Source organism: Calonectris borealis, chromosome 1 (assembly GCF_964195595.1).
Source record: "Calonectris borealis chromosome 1, bCalBor7.hap1.2, whole genome shotgun sequence".
NCBI classification, from domain to species: domain Eukaryota; kingdom Metazoa; phylum Chordata; class Aves; order Procellariiformes; family Procellariidae; genus Calonectris; species Calonectris borealis.
Genome location: NC_134312.1, coordinates 15,847,318 through 15,865,843, shown reverse-complemented (window position 1 = coordinate 15,865,843; position 18,526 = coordinate 15,847,318). Strand labels below are relative to the sequence as shown.

General features: G+C 38.5%; 1 protein-coding gene across 6 annotated transcripts in view; it reads right to left on the bottom strand.

The window, feature by feature from the left end:
* Positions 1 to 280: 280 nt before the first annotated feature.
* The window catches only part of PIK3CG (phosphatidylinositol-4,5-bisphosphate 3-kinase catalytic subunit gamma), a 37,461-nt gene continuing 19,215 nt past the window's right edge, over positions 281 to 18,526 (bottom strand). For 4 of the 6 annotated variants that reach the window (XM_075145283.1, XM_075145311.1, XM_075145292.1 and 1 more), the window contains 6 exons: positions 18,209 to 18,355; positions 16,257 to 16,347; positions 12,099 to 12,229; positions 9,437 to 9,548; positions 7,338 to 7,495; positions 281 to 2,314 (listed from right to left, as the gene is read on the bottom strand). In XM_075145283.1, coding sequence (XP_075001384.1) covers positions 2,033 to 2,314; positions 7,338 to 7,495; positions 9,437 to 9,548; positions 12,099 to 12,229; positions 16,257 to 16,347; positions 18,209 to 18,355 — 921 coding nt within the window. In that variant the 3' untranslated portion in view covers positions 281 to 2,032. The remainder of the gene's footprint in view (positions 2,315 to 7,337; positions 7,496 to 9,436; positions 9,549 to 12,098; positions 12,230 to 16,256; positions 16,348 to 18,208; positions 18,356 to 18,526) is intronic. The other 2 variants (XM_075145321.1, XM_075145328.1) reach the window with 2 other exon arrangements.

Below are 18,526 nucleotides of genomic sequence, written 5' to 3'. Positions count from 1 at the left end.
TTCTTTATAGAACAAACCAGGAATGAATAAAGTGCCCTTAGAAAGTGGTAATATTCTACTCACATTTTACAATTATAATAATTGCAATTCTAATACTATAGACTATTAAAATTTAAGATATCTGACATCGTATGGAGTTATTAATAAGCAACTAAAACAATTCCTGTGAGCGGGAAATTGAATATGATTTCTTACTGAGATACATAGTCTTCAAGTAACTGGATAAAAAATTTTTACGTGTATTTTGGGCTAAGCTGCTTATTCATGAATGATAATCAAATGAATAGAACGTGTCAATTTATTTCAGATCTATAAAATACAAATCTAAAAATATCATTGTACAGACAATATTCACCATTTAGTTTATATTTCAGTACGGTCTTAAGCCTATCTTGCGCAGAATCATAATGTAACAGAACAACAAAATATTCTACATTTTAACTTTTTAGATTTCCTTAACTAGAGTCTACCCTATACATCAAAAATAGCTGTGCACAATAACCAATTAAACATCTACATTTCAAGAATAGATTGGCTATATCTCATAACTGAGACACCAATTACAGTACATTTATTAAAAATCCTTCAAGAATACACTCAGTAGTAACAGTGGTAGCAGTAGTTAAAATTGTAACAGTTCTGTGAAATGATCAAAGCAAATGATAACAGAATTTAAAAATTCAGTTAATCATTTATATGTAATGTAAAACCCATGTAACGCTACAATGAAAGAAGAAATTACATGGGCACAAGTGCAAAAAAGCAATATTGTAAGCCATCTTCTCTCTTTGGTAAAAATCAATTAGCAGGAAGTATACCATAATAATTCAAGTCAAAGATTAATTCATGCTATGTATTTTTTTCCTTTCCTACCATAGGCAGACTCGATGATTTGCAGGCACCTTACAGTAGAGAAGTTAAAATTCTACTTAACACTGCCCATTTTTTCCTCTTTTAAGTTTAAATATTGAAATTAAAGATAAGGATTTTTTTTTTTTTTCATAAATAGCTTTTCAGTAGTATAGTCTCTTCAGGAATTTAAAAATAAATAGCAAAATATACACAATTTCAAAGATTACATTTAATTCCTTCTAGGTATATCCTGAAAATATATCACCAAAGAATAAATAACTTTGGGTTTCTCAAATATTTGGTAAAATGTCAATTACTCTTACATAAGGAGTTTTCTCTGAAAAATAAGGAAGTACCATTGCTTTTTCTACAAAGCTTTTACTATACAGGTGGAATTTTAGTAACTTCACAGGAAGAATATAATCTGTAATATAATATGGATGTTCCTCAATAAAAAGTACAGTAAAAAACCTTTCAAAATTAAACCTTCGGAATTTCAGGTTCAAACCTGAGGAACTTCCAGGTAACTATGAAGTTCTCCTGGCAGGAGAGAGCTCAGTTGTCTATGTCAGGAGGCTATGATAGTAGTAAGGTAATTTCCTTTAGTGGTAGAGCCAAAGCTGTTTTCTACTGACAACCCTAAAAATCCAAAAAGGACAAAATGTTAAGGAAAGGACAAAAGAGAAGGATGTGTGTGAAGAACACTTGAATGTAAGCCATCCTGAGAAAGAAGTGACTTGCCTACAGGGATTTCAATATAACCATAGATTTTAAATAGATTCTTCTGCTTTTGAAAGGCTTGACCCTCATGAACAGTTAAGGTAATGTCATAGGGAATTTCTATTTGAATTTGCAGGTTATCATCTTACTCAAGCTCCTCCTTCATATTTATCTGAAATTATTACTAAAGAAAACAAGAAAAATGCAGGCCACATCAGCAAAGCAACTAGTTAAAAGAATCCAGCAACTTGAAGTGTCGTTAGACATTTAAAAAAAAAAAATCTTAACTGCAGGAAGATCTTCTGGAGGGGCAGAGCAAAAGTCCTTGCCTTTTCAGAAGATCCATTTAAGCTGCCAGCAAAGTAAAGGCAATTTTGACTGCTCACTTATTCAGAATTCATAAATAACATGTAGATTCACTAACCTCCTATTCACACCCACAGTTAATTTACATAAAATATTAAGCAGAATGCTTTTCTACTCCTTGTTTGATTCCAAGCACAAGATGTAAAAACCAGTTAAATTGCACAGTCCAGCCCTTATCTCTGCAAACCTCTATCTGATCAAGAAAATGCTTTTTGGCATCTTCTTCGCTTTTCCCTACTGTCAGTGCATCCCGGATATATTCAATATCCTCTTTGCTGGTTAATTGGGGCATTCCAGTCATTAGCATCATGGAGAACAGGATGATCAGCAGGTTTGTGTGATGTCGAAGAGCTAAATAAGCCTTCACACATACGTCCTACAAGAGAGAATTTTTTGTTAATTGATGAGGTGAACTGAGGGGGGGGGTGTAGGAATTTCACAGGACTCTCATTAACCAACGCTATTCAATAACTCAAGTACATCAGAGAGAGGAGACCCAACAGAGCCGTGCACCTGAGCGGAAACGTGAAGTGAACTTCTGCATCCGTCACTCGGTATTATTTCATCATCACCACACCTTGGGGAACAAGTACTGTTTTGGTGTACAAACTAAAGGCTCTTTTTAATAATATATATTAATTACTAAAGCATAAAACCTCAGCTCCACCAAAATTTCAAATTAATTTCCCTGTCGTATAATCTCTTTCTGTGGCTGTTAAAAGAGACAGCAAGAATTCATTGTCTTCTTTTCCAATTGGTATATTCCCATTTAAAGACCATGGCTGGCAAGTGATACTGAATAAAGCAGCACCTCCAGGGGACTGTTCTTCATTTTATATATATGTCTGTTAACTTTGCCGAGGTGACAGCTTATTTAATGGAGAAGATTTTTCAGGCTTGGTGTTCTAACAGATTTTTCCAGCTGACAGCTCTAGTTTTCAGGCACACTGCCTTGCTGTAGGACTTCTATGTTTATATACTGTCATATTGGATTCCACAGGGGTTTTTTTAATAGCTTTTTCACTAATTTGTGCTTAACAACATAACCTTTAGAAGAATGAAATTTCTGCAGCTTGGAAAAACATGCAATGCTTTTTAAAAGAGTATTTAATGCTAAGTGACTAATACATAAACTGAAATGATTATTCTTTATATTAAATTTATTACTCATTTACTTTTAGAAATAACATCTTAAGGAAGACAATGCAATGAAGAAATCAATCATATATTAGAAAGTTAAATTGGGCCTGCAATGCAGTAATGTAAAAAGATGAAAAATATTTCCAAGAAGGTTGTTGCTACTAAAACCAAAGCTGAAGCAATGCTAATTTTTACCCAATTAAATATTCAATTTAACCTTTCCACAAATGTTTATGAATTTATTCTTAAGAAAGCCAAATATTTTCAGTTCCACCAAATCTGATCAGCCCTCTAGAACACTGTTTATTTTTGACGAGGTGTATGGTTTTTTCCTTCCTTAGAAACACTAAGAAGTACAGAAATAATCTTAACATCTATCACTGTTCACATCAGCAACACCAGGACAACCAACCAGACAAGTTAGGAAGATACTAAGGAAGGAAGATGATATGTTGAAGATCTGTCTGTAGAGTTACTTCTTCCTGAAGTAAGATCATACTTATGAACTCTAATGTTAGTTTAGCACTAGTGAAGCAGAAGATAAATTGCAATAGTCAAAGCACAATTTACAACAGAAAACACCACCACCTTATCACAGGGATTAGTTTCTCTTCATGACACCAGGGGAAAAAATAAAAAAAAGAAATTCTACTTATGTATTATCAACTTCAAACAGGGAAATCTCGTCACAAGAGTTAGTGTGTGTTTTGCTCCCCTTGAAAGAGATGAAAGCGCTTTATAGTTATATCAAAGAAGGTTTTACATTTGTCTATGGATGAGGCATCTCACTACTGCGGGTGTCTGAGACAGGAAAACAGTCAAGAACCTGGCATCACTGCACCTCAAAGGCAGTCCTTCCAGGAATTCAAAAGATTTAAAAAATCTGTATCTGCCTGTTACAGTTATTTACTCAGACAGGAACTGAATGGAGATTTGAATTAACATCTTCCAAGAAAACTGATTTTTACACTTCTGAGAGAGGCAGAGAGATCCAAAAATAACACATACGTATGTGTCAAGGGATACGTAGCTGTTTACCATGGGATTAAGAAGAAAGCTGCTAACTAATCTAAAGCCATAGGCAAAATGAGAGGAGCTGAGGAAAAACCAAAATCCCATTGTCCAATAGACAATAAAGAATTTTCAGAGCTTGAAACTGTCCTAAGTATTAGTACCCTAAAGGTCAGGCATTTTTATAGTATAAAGTGTCCACGTTCTGTTATATAGGTCATCCCTTCCCTGTACAGTATACGACAAATAAGTATTTTTCAATGATGAATTGTACAGCCTTCTGCTTTCTGTCACCTTTATTTGACAATCAAATACATGAGATTTTGTAGACAAATGGTACAGAAGAATTTGATTAGTACTGAAAATACAGATCTCTGTATTATCAAGTCAGCAGAGTAATGAAAAAAGAATTAAATAAATGAAATATAATGAATAAAAATGCATTCAAAATTTAATGCAAAAACTAGCAAAGGCAATTTTAGGCAAACTAATAATAGGTAGGTGGACAAAGCTCAAAAGACTATGAAGATCTCAGATGAGGCTCTCTCAAGGGTTTTTACAAGTAAGAAGTGAAAAAGTTGTGTGTACGTAGGAGTAAGAGAGTTGCATAGGTTTCAGCCAAAGGCTGGGAAGGAAATGCCACCACACATGACACTTACAGCAAGAGAAATCTGGAAAGTACAAAGGCAGCTGAAAAATTCTTAGATGGAACAGAAAAATACTTGTCTTCTCAGATTAAGTCATGCTTAAATACATTTTTGCGATTAGGACAAAAGACCATCAAATACTGCTTCCTACTAAGCATTTCTGTGATGTCATTAACAACCTCTGGCCTCTAATTTTCATTAAACCATCATAAGGAACACAAACAAAAAGGGAAGCAAAATTTAGATTAAGAGCTAATAGGAATGAGCTTTATTGCTAGTTCCAGAAAACCTGCCAGGCCACTGAGAGCTTTAGAAGTTCACTAATAACGAACTATACTCTGTTGCAGTGAACTTTGATCAAAATTATTTTTCTAATTAACCTCCTCTGACACCTGCAATATGAGCTATGGCTAACACATCTGTATGGACTGTATCCATTAGGTGACAGAGAAATAAAATCTAAAAAAAAGTAGGTAGTTTAAAATATTAAAAACACTAAAGCCTGTAAAAACAAAGGATTCCTCTGAAATACAACCTATTTTAATGTAGTTGAAGTACATATTAATGAGAGATGCTCTTAAAAATTAATGAGGGATAAATGCTGAGACTTTTCCATTAAACATGAATGAGTCAGCAGGCACCCTGAATGAATCCCTCAATATCAGGAAACATGGTGAAACCAGCCAGTTGAAAAGTGAAGCTGTAATTTTGTTTATTTTTGTACTCTGACCACAAAATTAAAACATATATTTTTTACAGCAAAATATGTGATGCAGATCTTGCTCTGTGTTACTGTTTTACTTATATGGAAGTATTTTAACTTTCTTTTTATTGCTCTTTGAGACAGAAAAGCCTTTTAATGTGCTACCGGAATAGCAGTTTGTAAACAGTATCTAATGCAGCAAAACCGTACATGAACTTACATTTTTTTGTCAGTATTATTGTTGCCTGTGCCTAAATCATCCCACTTAAAATGACCAGGTCACATGTCACAGTCACAGTTCATAAAGGTAAAGCACATTAATCACCTTTCATCTGGTTAATGACACTAGCGGAAATGACACTGGCACTATCATGGCATTCCTAAACCGTCTGCATTACTGGGATGGTAGCAGCATTTCAAAATTCGTACTGGAGTAACAAAATGTGTATTCAGTCAAACCCAGGACTGTATGATGAAGGCACGGCTTATTGAAGAGAGGCTAAGACCAAAATCACCTCTTATTGCTTTTGGTATTTGGGCTGCTGAAGTAAAGGTCAGATATTCTCTAAAAAGCTGGATAATCCACATATCCGAACACAACATCACCTCACTGCAGACACTAACAGGTTGCTAGTCTTACAGAGGTCTTCTATGAAATGACATACCCTAGCGTGGTGTTTCAGCCCCACACGTGCACATGGCTTACAGCTGCGACACCAGCATCTTTCCTCTATGCAGCAGAGCTCACAGGCTTCCCTGAAAGCATGGGCTCAGCATTCCCTCCCATAGCAAAACCCACCCTCCTCTTAAGTCTTTTGAGCTACAAACACTTGCACTGTGATAAAGCTAGTCCTTGTGCAAAGACTCAAAAATCGCACCTAGTTCTTCAGTTATTTTCAGAAGTCTGGGCTCAAGGATGACAATTGCCTCATTATTTGCTGTACAATCATGTATATGTTCAAAGGGACTTATTCACTATCCAACAATAAGAACATTAATTAAGTACCAGGTTAGAAAACCAGACAGAGAGATTGGTTCATCTACAGGGAATCCAGAACATCTAAGTTAGGCTTTTGAGTTGACTCACACTCTGGAGGAGATTTTTTCTTTTGATATTACAGGGAACCTGCTTTCTAAATCAGGCACTTATTTGAAGTCCCGAAAGATGAGCACAGGAATAACACCCCAGACATCCATTTACTTCTGCTCAGCCATGCTCTCAGCCATTTCATTAAACATACTAAACAGCATTTTGCTTTGCTCCCTCCTTGCCCAGGTCCTACACAAGCTTGAAAAATCACAACTGTTTTGGAGGGGCTGAATTTCACATAGAAGCTGCCATAGAATAGATTTTTAACACCATTCTTTTCTTTCAGAGCGTTAAGTCCATCCACTTCACAAAACCAGAATCTGACATAGCTTAGGGTCACTGCAGATTTCTATTCAGATGCAGTAGTCCGAGCCCCCGAACACGAGGGCAGAATCAGGAGGGAATAACACTGGCAAAGCCAGCTGAGGAATGCCTTGCACCTGCTGGTACTACACAGAAGGCTCTGCTTAGTGCTATGAATTTCCTCTAATTGCACAAGTACTGAAGCCCTCTACAAAGTATTTTCAATCAAGACAAGAAACAAAGAAAGGACTGCCTATCTGGTCTGCTGCTAACTGAAGCTTTTCAATGTGGCTTTGTGGATGTTTGAATTCTAGTTCCCATAATCCTACATGTAATTTTTGCTCTTAGTTGGGCCTAAAATATCCTGGAATTGTATTATGATTCAGTAAATTTTATTAACATAATACCCAGGAGCCTAGACCTTTGAAAACTAAGGCACTAATGTTCATTTCAGAGGGTAAAAAAGATTGCTTAATTGATTTGCAGCTAGATATTCACTCTTTACCTGAAATTTATGGAAATGGAGACTTGTCTTCTTTCCGGAAGTCCCCATGACAAACAGAAAATCTGGAGTCAGCACAAAAGGAACTCTTTCTTTATTAATCCCAAGGAAGCTTTTATAATTCCCAAGAATATGGCCAAAATCAATATGGAAAAGATTACCTTCATAAAGAGAAGAAGAAGTCACAGTTAGGTTCAAATACAATAAACTGCCAAGAACACTTCCTTGTATTCACAATAATTCTAAAACCTTTTTTTTTGGGTATATATGATCACTCTTTAGTTCAGCAGAAAAGACTATTTTCACTCTTTTTTTTTTTAAATATATAATTCTGTCCTCTTGGCAAAGTTACTTTTTATTTATCTTTGGCAGTTGTTAGAAACCTGGCAGAACTGCTGTATTTTCTAAACATACACTCACAGCTTTTCAAAAATCAACGAAGGAAAGCTTGTGCCTCAGATCCATAACGATCAGCTCCCAGCACATCACTACACAGAAAGGACTTGTGGATTACATTTCAAATACCCATGAGATTCTGGTGCTATCCAGCTCCTTGGCTAACGTCATTTACTAGAACATGCTTCTTCCTCACAGACCTGCATTACCAATTTCTGAACCACCCCGTACTGTGCAGAGCAAGTTTGCATTGTCACCCTTTGGATAACTTTGTGATTGTAGTAGGGTATCAGTTCCCAGGAAAGTGATGAAAACCCCCCCTTTTAAGGATCGCCACACCTACAGGACTGAAGTCTCCTGCTGCTCTTCAGATTACTTTATTATTTTCACAGGCAGACAAGATGTAAGGATAAAAGAGTATGGTAACTCAAAAATAGTGGCACATGTATAAAAAAAGATAAAACAGCAAATGATGTAAGATGATACTTAACAGTGATCCGTAGGTGGAACACCCTTAGATGTTCCAGCATTTCAGCCAGTTCCTGAGTCCTCCCGACCTACCAAACCTGATGCTCTCTGCAGACCTCTCAGACTGACATCTTTCCGGCGTCTGTTGCTCAAGACAGCTCCCATTAAAGACCCTAAGGCAAACCTGCTCCTGACCACGACAGAATAACCTTTCTTTCTCTGTCTCCCTTTCCGCTGACCTGTCCCTCGTTTTCTGTCAATGGGCACTAACATTGCATTATATTATATATAATGTTGAAATTAAAGCATTTCTCTGTCTTCTTTTCCTCAAGGACTTTTGGTGAGCTTTTTTACTGTAGTCTTCAATTAGCTCATTTCTGCCTTCAGGGTACTTCTTCTCTCTAGCCTTCAACTGGTAAAACTTTAACTATAATATGATTAATATTAAATATACAGCCTTCTAACTAAGCCCAAAAGTATTTTCTGTCTCTTAGCATTATGTAAAGACTAATCACAAAGCAAGAGGATCATGAAACTGGAAGTTAATTTCTTAGACCAAATAAAACTCCTCCATATGTACTGCTCATTCTGGGGTCCTTTCTGGGGCTTCTATAAGTAAGTAAAATTAGGGATGAACCTATGTGCAGCTACAGAAATAATTCCCAAAGTTTGTAATACAAAAAAATTGCGGTTCTTTTAAGGGGATTGCAACCATCCCACAGACTTCAGTAGCAAACCCAATACACTCCATGTACACTTATTTTCTAGGATTTTCTACAAAGGTATATAAAGCAATTATGTTCCTCAGAAGTGAAAACAGTCCAGTAACATCTGAATTCTGACACAAATACAGTTCCACTGAACACTGTCAGAATCACATCCACACTTCAGACAGATGAACAGCTGTCTGCTTTTTAAAGTTTTTTGTCTTTTAGATCTTACATCTAGACGCTAAAAAAAATTAGTTTTACATTCCTCATGACTTAGTCTGTAACAAACTTGTCCTTGGAAAAATATGGCATTATTAATGATAAATATCTAGAGCCTATATAAAGGCCAAAAGGGGTTACAATACATTTCAATGTCACAGGAGGACCTGAACTTGAAAGTAATGCTGACAGAACTGGATTGTGTCTCTTCATTCATTGTTAAATGCATTATTTATTAAAATGAAAGATAATCTAGTCAAGTATAGACAGTCCCGACTTCTTCTATGAAATTCTCAAAAAATAACTCACCTGTTTCTGTAATCATAATGTTGTCATTGTGCCTGTCTCCTATTCCAAGTACAAAGGTTGCCACACAGTATCCAGCACAAGAATAAACAAATCTTTCCACAGCTGCCTGAAACTAAAAATAAATTTTAGAGATGTTAAATGCTTCAATGCTAGAAACTAAATTCAGTCATTCTCAAAGTCATATGCCTTTCTGTCAACATGTATCTATCAACGGTTAGATAAACTGTCTTACAAAATACACCATTGCACAGAAAAGATTAAGTTCACAGCCCTGCCTTGCACTCGCTGTACTGTGCGAGCAGACTCTACCCCTTAGCACAAATCAAATAAAGCATATAGTTGTCCATGCTTTCTAAGAAAAAAAGCTGGCAGAAAGCTCTAGTATGTCAGTGGACCTACCTAAGCAAAGGAGTTGTGAGTACGCAAACCTGTATTTAAATCCTCTAAAACCACACTGCCTTTCAGTGTTCTTAGATGTCCTTTCAATCTGCTCCTCATGTATCACTTCTTAATACCACTGACAAAGGAGTCATTTCTAAAGCATCTTGTTTCTCAGGAGCTCGGCTGCCAGCTGGATGCTAAAGGCTCTTTCACAGACACCCGCGGCTGAGTACAGGGAAAATGAATGGATTTTTCAAACTCACGTAAGTAATACAAACACAACCGTATGGGCTCTGTGCTCCTTTCGCCAGAGCGAAAAATTGGGTCAAAGAACTTCAGCGACAAGCAAGTCCTAACGTTGTAATAGCTTTAGCAGGAAACAAAGCTGATCTAGCTACAAAAGAGCTGTGGATTTCCAGGAAGCACAGGCTTATGCAGATGACAACACCTTATTGTTCATGGAGACCTCTGCCAAAACATCTATGAACATAAATGAAATATTCATGGAAATTGCAAAACAATTGCCCAAGAATGAACCACAGAATGCAAAAGGCAACTCTGCCAGAGGAAGAGGAGTAGACATTACTGAACCCACGCAACCACCCAAGAGTCAATGTTGTAGTAACTAAAACATCAATTGCTTTAAACGGTTCTGAATATTCTTGTGCTTCCTAACTGTTAATAACCATGGAATTGGAGTGCTTAACCAAACAGCGAAGAGACTTATGATAATAGTCAAGTTCATGATACAGAGGGTTTTTTTGACCTAAAATTTTAACATGCATGTATCCACCACTGGCTGTAATGTTTCAGCAGTAGAGGAGAGATGGAAGCAGAATAAACTTCCTTCAGTTGAAAGGTTTTAAAAATCACTTACCGTTAGGGGTGTAGAAGAACTACTTTCCATGGACCTAACTGGCCAGTTCCTGTAGCCTCAATACTGATTACTGTTATAATAAATAGAATTGGGACCTTTCATAATTCTCAATTCTTTTCATAATTCTTAATTGTGCTTTAAAACCTTTTTAGAAACAGGGTCTAAAAATTAAACTTATTCACAGTATTGATGCAACCAGTTGTTTCTGCAGGTATCTACTGTTTAGTTATACATTCCCTTGTTTAATAATTTAATTACAAATAATACTTGCATTAATAATTTTAAGAACCCTATGCTTGCAGGAAAATGGAGTTTTACTTGGTACACTGTATGTAAATTACATCGACCCAGTTAGTTATCTAAAGGAATTAGTGATAAATCAAGTTTAACTTCATTTCTAATCTGTTCAGAGGGTACAGACCAGTAAATTCAACTTTACGACTTAGGATTTTTTTTCCTCTACAAACTGTAAGAGCTTTTCAAGTAAAACCACAACAAACTTCGAATTTAAAAAATAAGAAAAGAAAAATGAACAGGCTGGATCAATGGGCTGAGGCCAATTGTATGAGGTCCAACAAGGCTAAGTGCCGGGTCCTGCACTTGGGTCACAACAACCCCAGGCAACGCTACAGGCTTGGGGAAGAGTGGCTGGAAAGCTGCCCCGAGGAAAAGGACCTGGGGGTGCTGGTTGACAGCTGGCTGAACATGAGCCGGCAGTGTGCCCAGGTGGCCAAGAAGGCCAACGGCATCCTGGCCTGTATCAGAAATAGTGTGGCCAGCAGGAGCAGGGAGGTGACCGTGCCCCTGTACTCGGCACTGGTGAGGCCGCACCTCGAATCCTGTGTTCAGTTTTGGGCCCCTCACTACAAGAAGGACATGGAGGTGCTGGAGCGTGTCCAGAGAAGGGCAACAAAGCTGGTGAAGGGCCTGGAGCACAAGTCTTATGAGGAGCGGCTGAGGGAACTGGGGTTGTTTAGCCTGGAGAAGAGGAGGCTGAGGGGAGACCTCATCGCGCTCTACAACTACCTGAAGGGAGGTTGTAGCGAGGTGGGTGTTGGTCTCTTCTCCCAAGTAACAAGCAATAGGACGAGAGGAAATGTCCTCAAGTTGTGCCAGGGGAGGTTTAGATTGGCTATTAGAACAAATTTCTTCACTGAAAGGGTTGTTAAGCATTGGAACAGGCTGCCCAGGGAAGTGGTTGAGTCACCATCCCTGGAGGTATTTAAAAGACGTGTAGATGTGGCGCATAGGGACATGGTTTAGTGGTGGACTTGGCAGTGCTAGGTTAACGGTTGGACTTGATGATCTTAAAGGTCTTTTCCAACCTTAACAATTCTATGATTCTATGATTCTAAATTAGTAGGGTGCATTTGAAAATCCTACTTAAAAATTCAAATAACTCACCTTCTCTTCAATCATGCATCTTTCCTTGAGCCACTGGTTTAGTATTTCATCCTTAAATGCACCAGTGTTGCCAACTGTACTCTGCTGAATTTTGGCAATTGTTGTAGCATCTTTCACAATTTCGATCATTCCTAGAGAAAACAAGGAAGAAGTTATAAATATTAAATTTATATCAAAGCATATTAAAAATATGCAAAACTGAATTTAAAACTGTGCTTTTTAAATCAACTGCAGAACTTCATGGGTTGTGAGCAGAAATTTATTTTACAAGCAACAGTGGTTCTTGTTCATTCCCAGCTGAAACCAGCCAGAGCTCGTAACTAGCCTGGCATCCTAAAATCCTCCATGAGAATGTAAAACCTTTTAAAATGGAAAGAATCACATGATGAGTGGGGACACTCTGCATAAGGCTTTTCCCAAGGAGAGGAACTACCTCCTGCCCTGATCCCCTTCAGAAGCCCAGGTGCCATTCACATTCCCACCAGCTTCTCTCCAACTTCACAAATTTGAGAAGCTGAAGAGAAGCTGCAGCATTGCAGCAGCCTAAGGATGCAAGTGTTGCCAGAGCTGTGGCAGAACAAAGCTGGCCCTCCTGCAGTAAATACAATTTAAGCTTAAGTGTGCCTATGCACAAGGTTCAGAAATACCAGTACACAGTCAGGTATAGCAGTGAGATTGCTGGTGGAAAGCACTGGCTGTTGGGGTCCAGAGGTCAGTCCCTAAACTGAACAGATCCTCGCAAAGGCAAATCAGCACATCACAGCAATATGGTACAAAAACAAGGACTTGTACTGTTCATACTAACGTCGCGTGCAATGAAGGGGAAGCTAGAGAGAAAAGCAGAAACATAGGCTGCAACACAACTCTGCACTGTAGCCAAGACTAGCAAATGCAGTCTGCCCTCGTACTGGGCATGCCTGTATGGGGGAAGGTCAGATTTTAGTTGAATTTATTTGGTAACTGGCAATACTATATATTTTCTTCCTCTGTTTCAAGTTCAACAGTGTCTTCTAGGCAAAAGCCTGGCTTCAGCTCCAGCTCAAAGATAAACAAGCAAACAAAGATATCCCTTTCACCCCAAAGTGATTCAAAGCAGTTTCTGATTCAGTTTCAGCTTGACTCTCTCTCTGAAACGGTCCTACCCTTTTGCAATTACTGAATTTTGTGCAAATTTTTCAGTAACAGAGTAACCATGAAGTAATCTCTTCCTGCCCCTGCCTTCCACACATGGCTGAATTCATGGCTGAATACCCCTGGAGGTATTTCTTCTGTCTTGACAGTGGCCTGGATTTGTTTGTAATAAAAATGTTGTGGAAATATGACCTCCAAAACCCACCACCAATACCACCAAATTAAAAAGCTCTGCATTCTGTGCTTGTCAAGCTGTTGTTTTCCTCCTGGGAGTGAGCTCCAGACCCCATTCCAGCTGTTGAAAAGGCTTCCCCTGCCTGTGCTCTCAAATCTCCCTCTACTGGCCAACAGCTCCTTGATTCCAGGGGAGCAGAGCTATTGCAGGAGGCATCTTCTGCTTCCCGTTGCATTTAGAACTTCTCCCAGCATAGCTATGTTGATTAGCAGTGTGAAAAGTCCCCAATTTTAAAGCAGCTGCTAATGAAAACCCTTTACTGATCATTCTCCACTGCACTGCCAAAAGAGTGGTATAAAACCTACACAGAATGTTTATTCTGCCCAAGTAAATACTTTAAAGGTATCATGGTAAAAAATGTTATCTGCTGGAATAGTATAGCTTTACTGGCAAATCCTTCTAAATACACACATGCCTCTTGTAGGTATGGTTAGTCCTAGAGAAGGCTTCAGTAACTGGGATAGAGCATCTCAGCTGGGCTGTATTCAACTGGGAGGAAGCGCAGCATGCTGTGTGTTTCTGGGGATCTGCAGTAATAGAGCAGGTGACTCTTACATTAAGTGCCAGCTTGAACTTCTTAAATTTGGCAGAGATGCAGCATAGTAAGTAGTGATAATTGCCTCGCAGAGCCAGGAACATATGGCCATGTCAAAGGGAGAGAGAATAGGGTATGATCTTTTACCAGTGATACACAGAAGAGAAGGTTCCTCTCACAGAGGTCTATGTGGCAGCTGCAGTGGAGAGGATGGATGTTTCCAAAATTGCAAACTGCATTGAATGCAGATGTCTTCAACAAACTGAGAAAGCTCTACACAGGAGGGGATGCCAGCCCCAGATGTAAGACACCTGGCTGTTTCCCTGCGCTCGGTGTAGAAGGGGGTACTGTCCTTGTGTCGATACACAGAAACTGCCCCAAGTTCCATGGAAATATTAAGAGGGAGGGAAGAAGATGTTTGGAAGAAGACCACATATAAATATTGTGAAAAAACATTCGCATGCCATTACTCTTTGGTTTTGTTCCAAACAAGCATAAACTCTACATCAAAGCGTCCCACATTGGGTATTACTAATTTAGGCTGCAGGTATTCTCAGCAAACTGAACAGGAATCTCTATGTGATTAACCACGCCCCTACCGTGGTGCTGAAAGGATGCTAAATTCTTACATCTCCCCCATGCGTATAGGAAAATGAACAATTATTTCCTTCAGATAAAAGAATGGGGAGTCAATTAAGAATTCAGGAAAGAATATTGAAGTCTGTAACTTGAATATAAGAATGCTAGGATCACTGGCAGAATTCCTCCACCTTCCTCCATTATTTCAATACATGACATTGTCTTAAGATGTTTTTAAACAAAATTAAATTAAATCCTAAAAATCTCTCTAAAAAATTAGGTTTGTTATAATATACCTGAAGGAGAGGAGAAAACCCAGCCCTCCTTATATTTACAGTTAGTTAGTATTTTGATATATAATGTTCCATTTCCTTTATTATTAGAATTCTATCAATACAATTTATTTAATTTTAAAACACTTATTTTAGGAGAAAGGAAACTCTTTTGTGTCACACTACCAAGTATTTTATCAGTGAGTTTGGGTTTTCTGCATTGCTGAGATATCTTGAAGTCAAAAGAAAGGATGATAAAAATTTTATGTGCCAATGGATTTTAGAGAGGAAGTACATTACAGATATATATTAAAAAGAGTTCTTAATTTTACTGGGACTCAGTTCATTATCCTTCGATCCATAAAGCAAAATATATTACTGAAAAAGAAAAGAACTAAAAAGCTGGAGACCATGGGAGACACATAGCAATATTTATATTATCATTATTTTATCAATCCATGCAGTTACTATCATACTGCCAGCTACACTGATGACAGGAATTAACAAACTTGCTAATTTTACACATGTTCAAGCTTTAAGTAAATGGCAGAGCTGTACTTGCTAATCTGTCTCACTGACGCACTGTTTATACCAGCCAAAGTATTTTTTTCAGCACAATAGTTTCATTTGGGTACGGCCAATTTTTCTACACTAAGGAGGCTTTCCTCCAGCCAATCGTTCGAGAACTGCTCAGCAAAACTGACTCTACAGTCAATTCTGTATTATCTGGATACTAGGAAACTGTGCAATGTGGATGTGCTAGGGTACATAATATATGCAAATCCAACCACAAAGAGTCAGTTTGGAGCCATCAGGATGTATAAATTATAAATCAGTTTGGCATTTCTGGATGTAATTGGGACTCTTCCAGAGCCGATCAGCTTGCTCTACACACCATCACACAGTTCTCCAGAAGCTTTGTAAGCAACTGCTTGATTTCTCCCACCATGAATTCTAGAAAATAGATCATCTGTGCTGCAGGAACTAATGCCCACTGAGAATGCTGAGTAATGCTGTTGCTTCTACGTAATATAGGGTATGAAGCTTCAGGTCAGGAAAAAAAAACATAAGTGTTTTGCTATTTTAACTCTTTTTTCTATTTTAAAGTCACTCACTTTCACTGCTTTTTCATACCAAATATTGTTATTAAAGAGAAACTTGCAGGAGGACCCAAACAGCAGGACTTGTGCAGGAATCACACTCAGTTAAGCTAGCGCAGCAGTTGAAGAATACCCATCAGAAGGGCAGAAACCATTGCTAAGACGCAACTGAAGGCTGCTCACAGGAAGTGTAATAAACTGCTATTTATCTCAGGACCACAGTGCATACTAGAATACTTCTCCTATATGCAACTTCTGTAACTATGGTATTTTGAATTTCTAATCACAGTAAGTGGGATCACATACCTATTTTGTTCCCCGTAGAAATACAACCATACGGTAACAAACAGAGGTCCAAGGATTCTGCTTCCCAAATGGATTCCATAATTCGAAGAATCTAGTAAAAACAAATGTATACACTAAGTTATTTCAAATTATTTGGACATTACTTATTACTCACACAAATAAGACTACTCAGACTTCTGAGATGGGGCTAAACTTACTTGTCTATTTGTGCGGCTTTTGGCTGGGATAGAGTTAATTTTCTTCACAGTAGCTAGTATGGGGCTATGTTTTGGATTTGTGCTGAAACCAGTGTTGATAACACAGGGATGTTTTCGTCACTGCGGAGCAGTGCTTGCACAGAGTCAAGGCCTCTTCTCCCTCTCACCCCACCCCACCAGCGAGCAGGCTGGGGGTGCACAAGAAGCTGGGAGGGGACGCAGCTGGGACAGCTGACCCCAACTGACCAAAGGGATATCCCACACCATATGACGTCATGCTCAGCATATAAAGCTGGGGGAAGAAGAAGGAAGGGGGGGACATTCGGGGCGATGGCGTTTGTCTTCCCAAGTAACCGCTACGCATGATGGAGCCCTGCTGTCCTGGCGATGGCTGAACACCTGCCTGCCGATGGGAAATGGTGAATGAATTCCTTGTTTTGCTTCGCTCGCGTGCGCAGCTTTTGCTTTCCCTATTAAACTGTCTTTATCGCAACCCACGAGTTTTCTCACTTTTACACTTCTGATTCTCTCCCCCATCCCACCGGGGGGGAGTGAGCGAGCGGCGGTGTGGGCCTTAGTTGCTGGCTGGGGTTCAACCACAACACTATTTTAAGATTAAGAGATAAATACAGAAAGTGTGCAGCCATTCAAGATTATCAGTTACAGAACCAGGGTTTATATTTCCTCACCTGTCCTGTGCCCAGGCAATCTCTACTGTTTTATAAAGTATTAATACATATATTGTATGATTTCTACATGAGCTGAGATTGAATACATTTGCAAGTATGTCCATTTTTTCACATAAATATCCCCAAAAGTGCTAAAAAACCAGCTTTTCAGAACAATCACTGAAATATTACTAGAGCAATGCTACCTACTGATTTTTTTTTCATTTGTAACTTCGCCCATTGCATAAATAAATGATAAAAATGCTTCATCAGAAAAACAGGCCATCTTGCACTAAGCAAGATTCCTTCTCTAGAACACCAAAATGTGAAGTATGTATGGCACATGGCAGGAGAAAACAGGGTAACAGTATGTACTGGGTCTGGCTGGGATGAAGTTAATTTTCTTCAGAGCAGCTCGTATGGTGCTGTGGTTTAGGCTGGTGACCAAAGCAATGCTGGTAACACACTGATGTTCCAGCTACTGCTGAACAGTGTTGGCAGAGCATCAAGGCTGCCTCTGTTTCTCACTCTGCCCCACTGTGAATAGATCACTGGTGCACAAGAGGTTGGGAGGGGACACAACCAGGCAGATGACCCAAACCAACCAAAGAAATATTCCATGCTGAATAATGTCATGCTCAGCAATAAAAAACAAAAGAGGAAGGGGTTAGGTAGGTTAACCATCTTTTGCGCAGGAACTGGCTGGGCATTGGTCTGCCTATGGGATGTGGTGAGTGACTGCCTTTGCATCACTTGTTTTGTTTTCTTTCTCTCTTCTTCCACTTCTCCTTTGCTTATTAAACAATTTTTATCTCAACCCATAAGTTTTCTTGCTTTTACTCTTCCTTTCCTCTTTCCCCATGCCACCGGGGTTAACCCACAACACAGTAACATAAAAAACTGTAGTACAAGAAAGAAGACCCAGTTTTGATGTCAGCCTTGCCATACACAGTTTAAAAAACAAAAGACAACCTCGTATTTCATATGGACAGTAAAGATAAGGTATACACACTTCTGAAAAGTAAAACAATTTTAAAATATTTTAAAATATTCATGTTATTCATTTTATACATTTTAGCTATCATACCTGTAAAATAAGCATGTCCTGACGGAGGTCATCTCCATGTTTGAAGATTATGCCTATGGTTTCGTTTGATAGAGCTGTCGGATCTGCACATTTAAACTCAAGCCAGAGGGGCTTCTTCTTAGATGCCATTACTTTACATTTTTCTATCTGTGAAAGACACATTTATTGCTAGCCATTGTACTCCAACACCAACGCAACCAACCTTTTCACACACCAGCTACAGAGTAGTTTACCAACTTCCAATCAATTATACCACAAGAACCACATTGAAAGCACACGTAAGGAATGGTATTCAATTGCCACATAAGGCCTCACTGA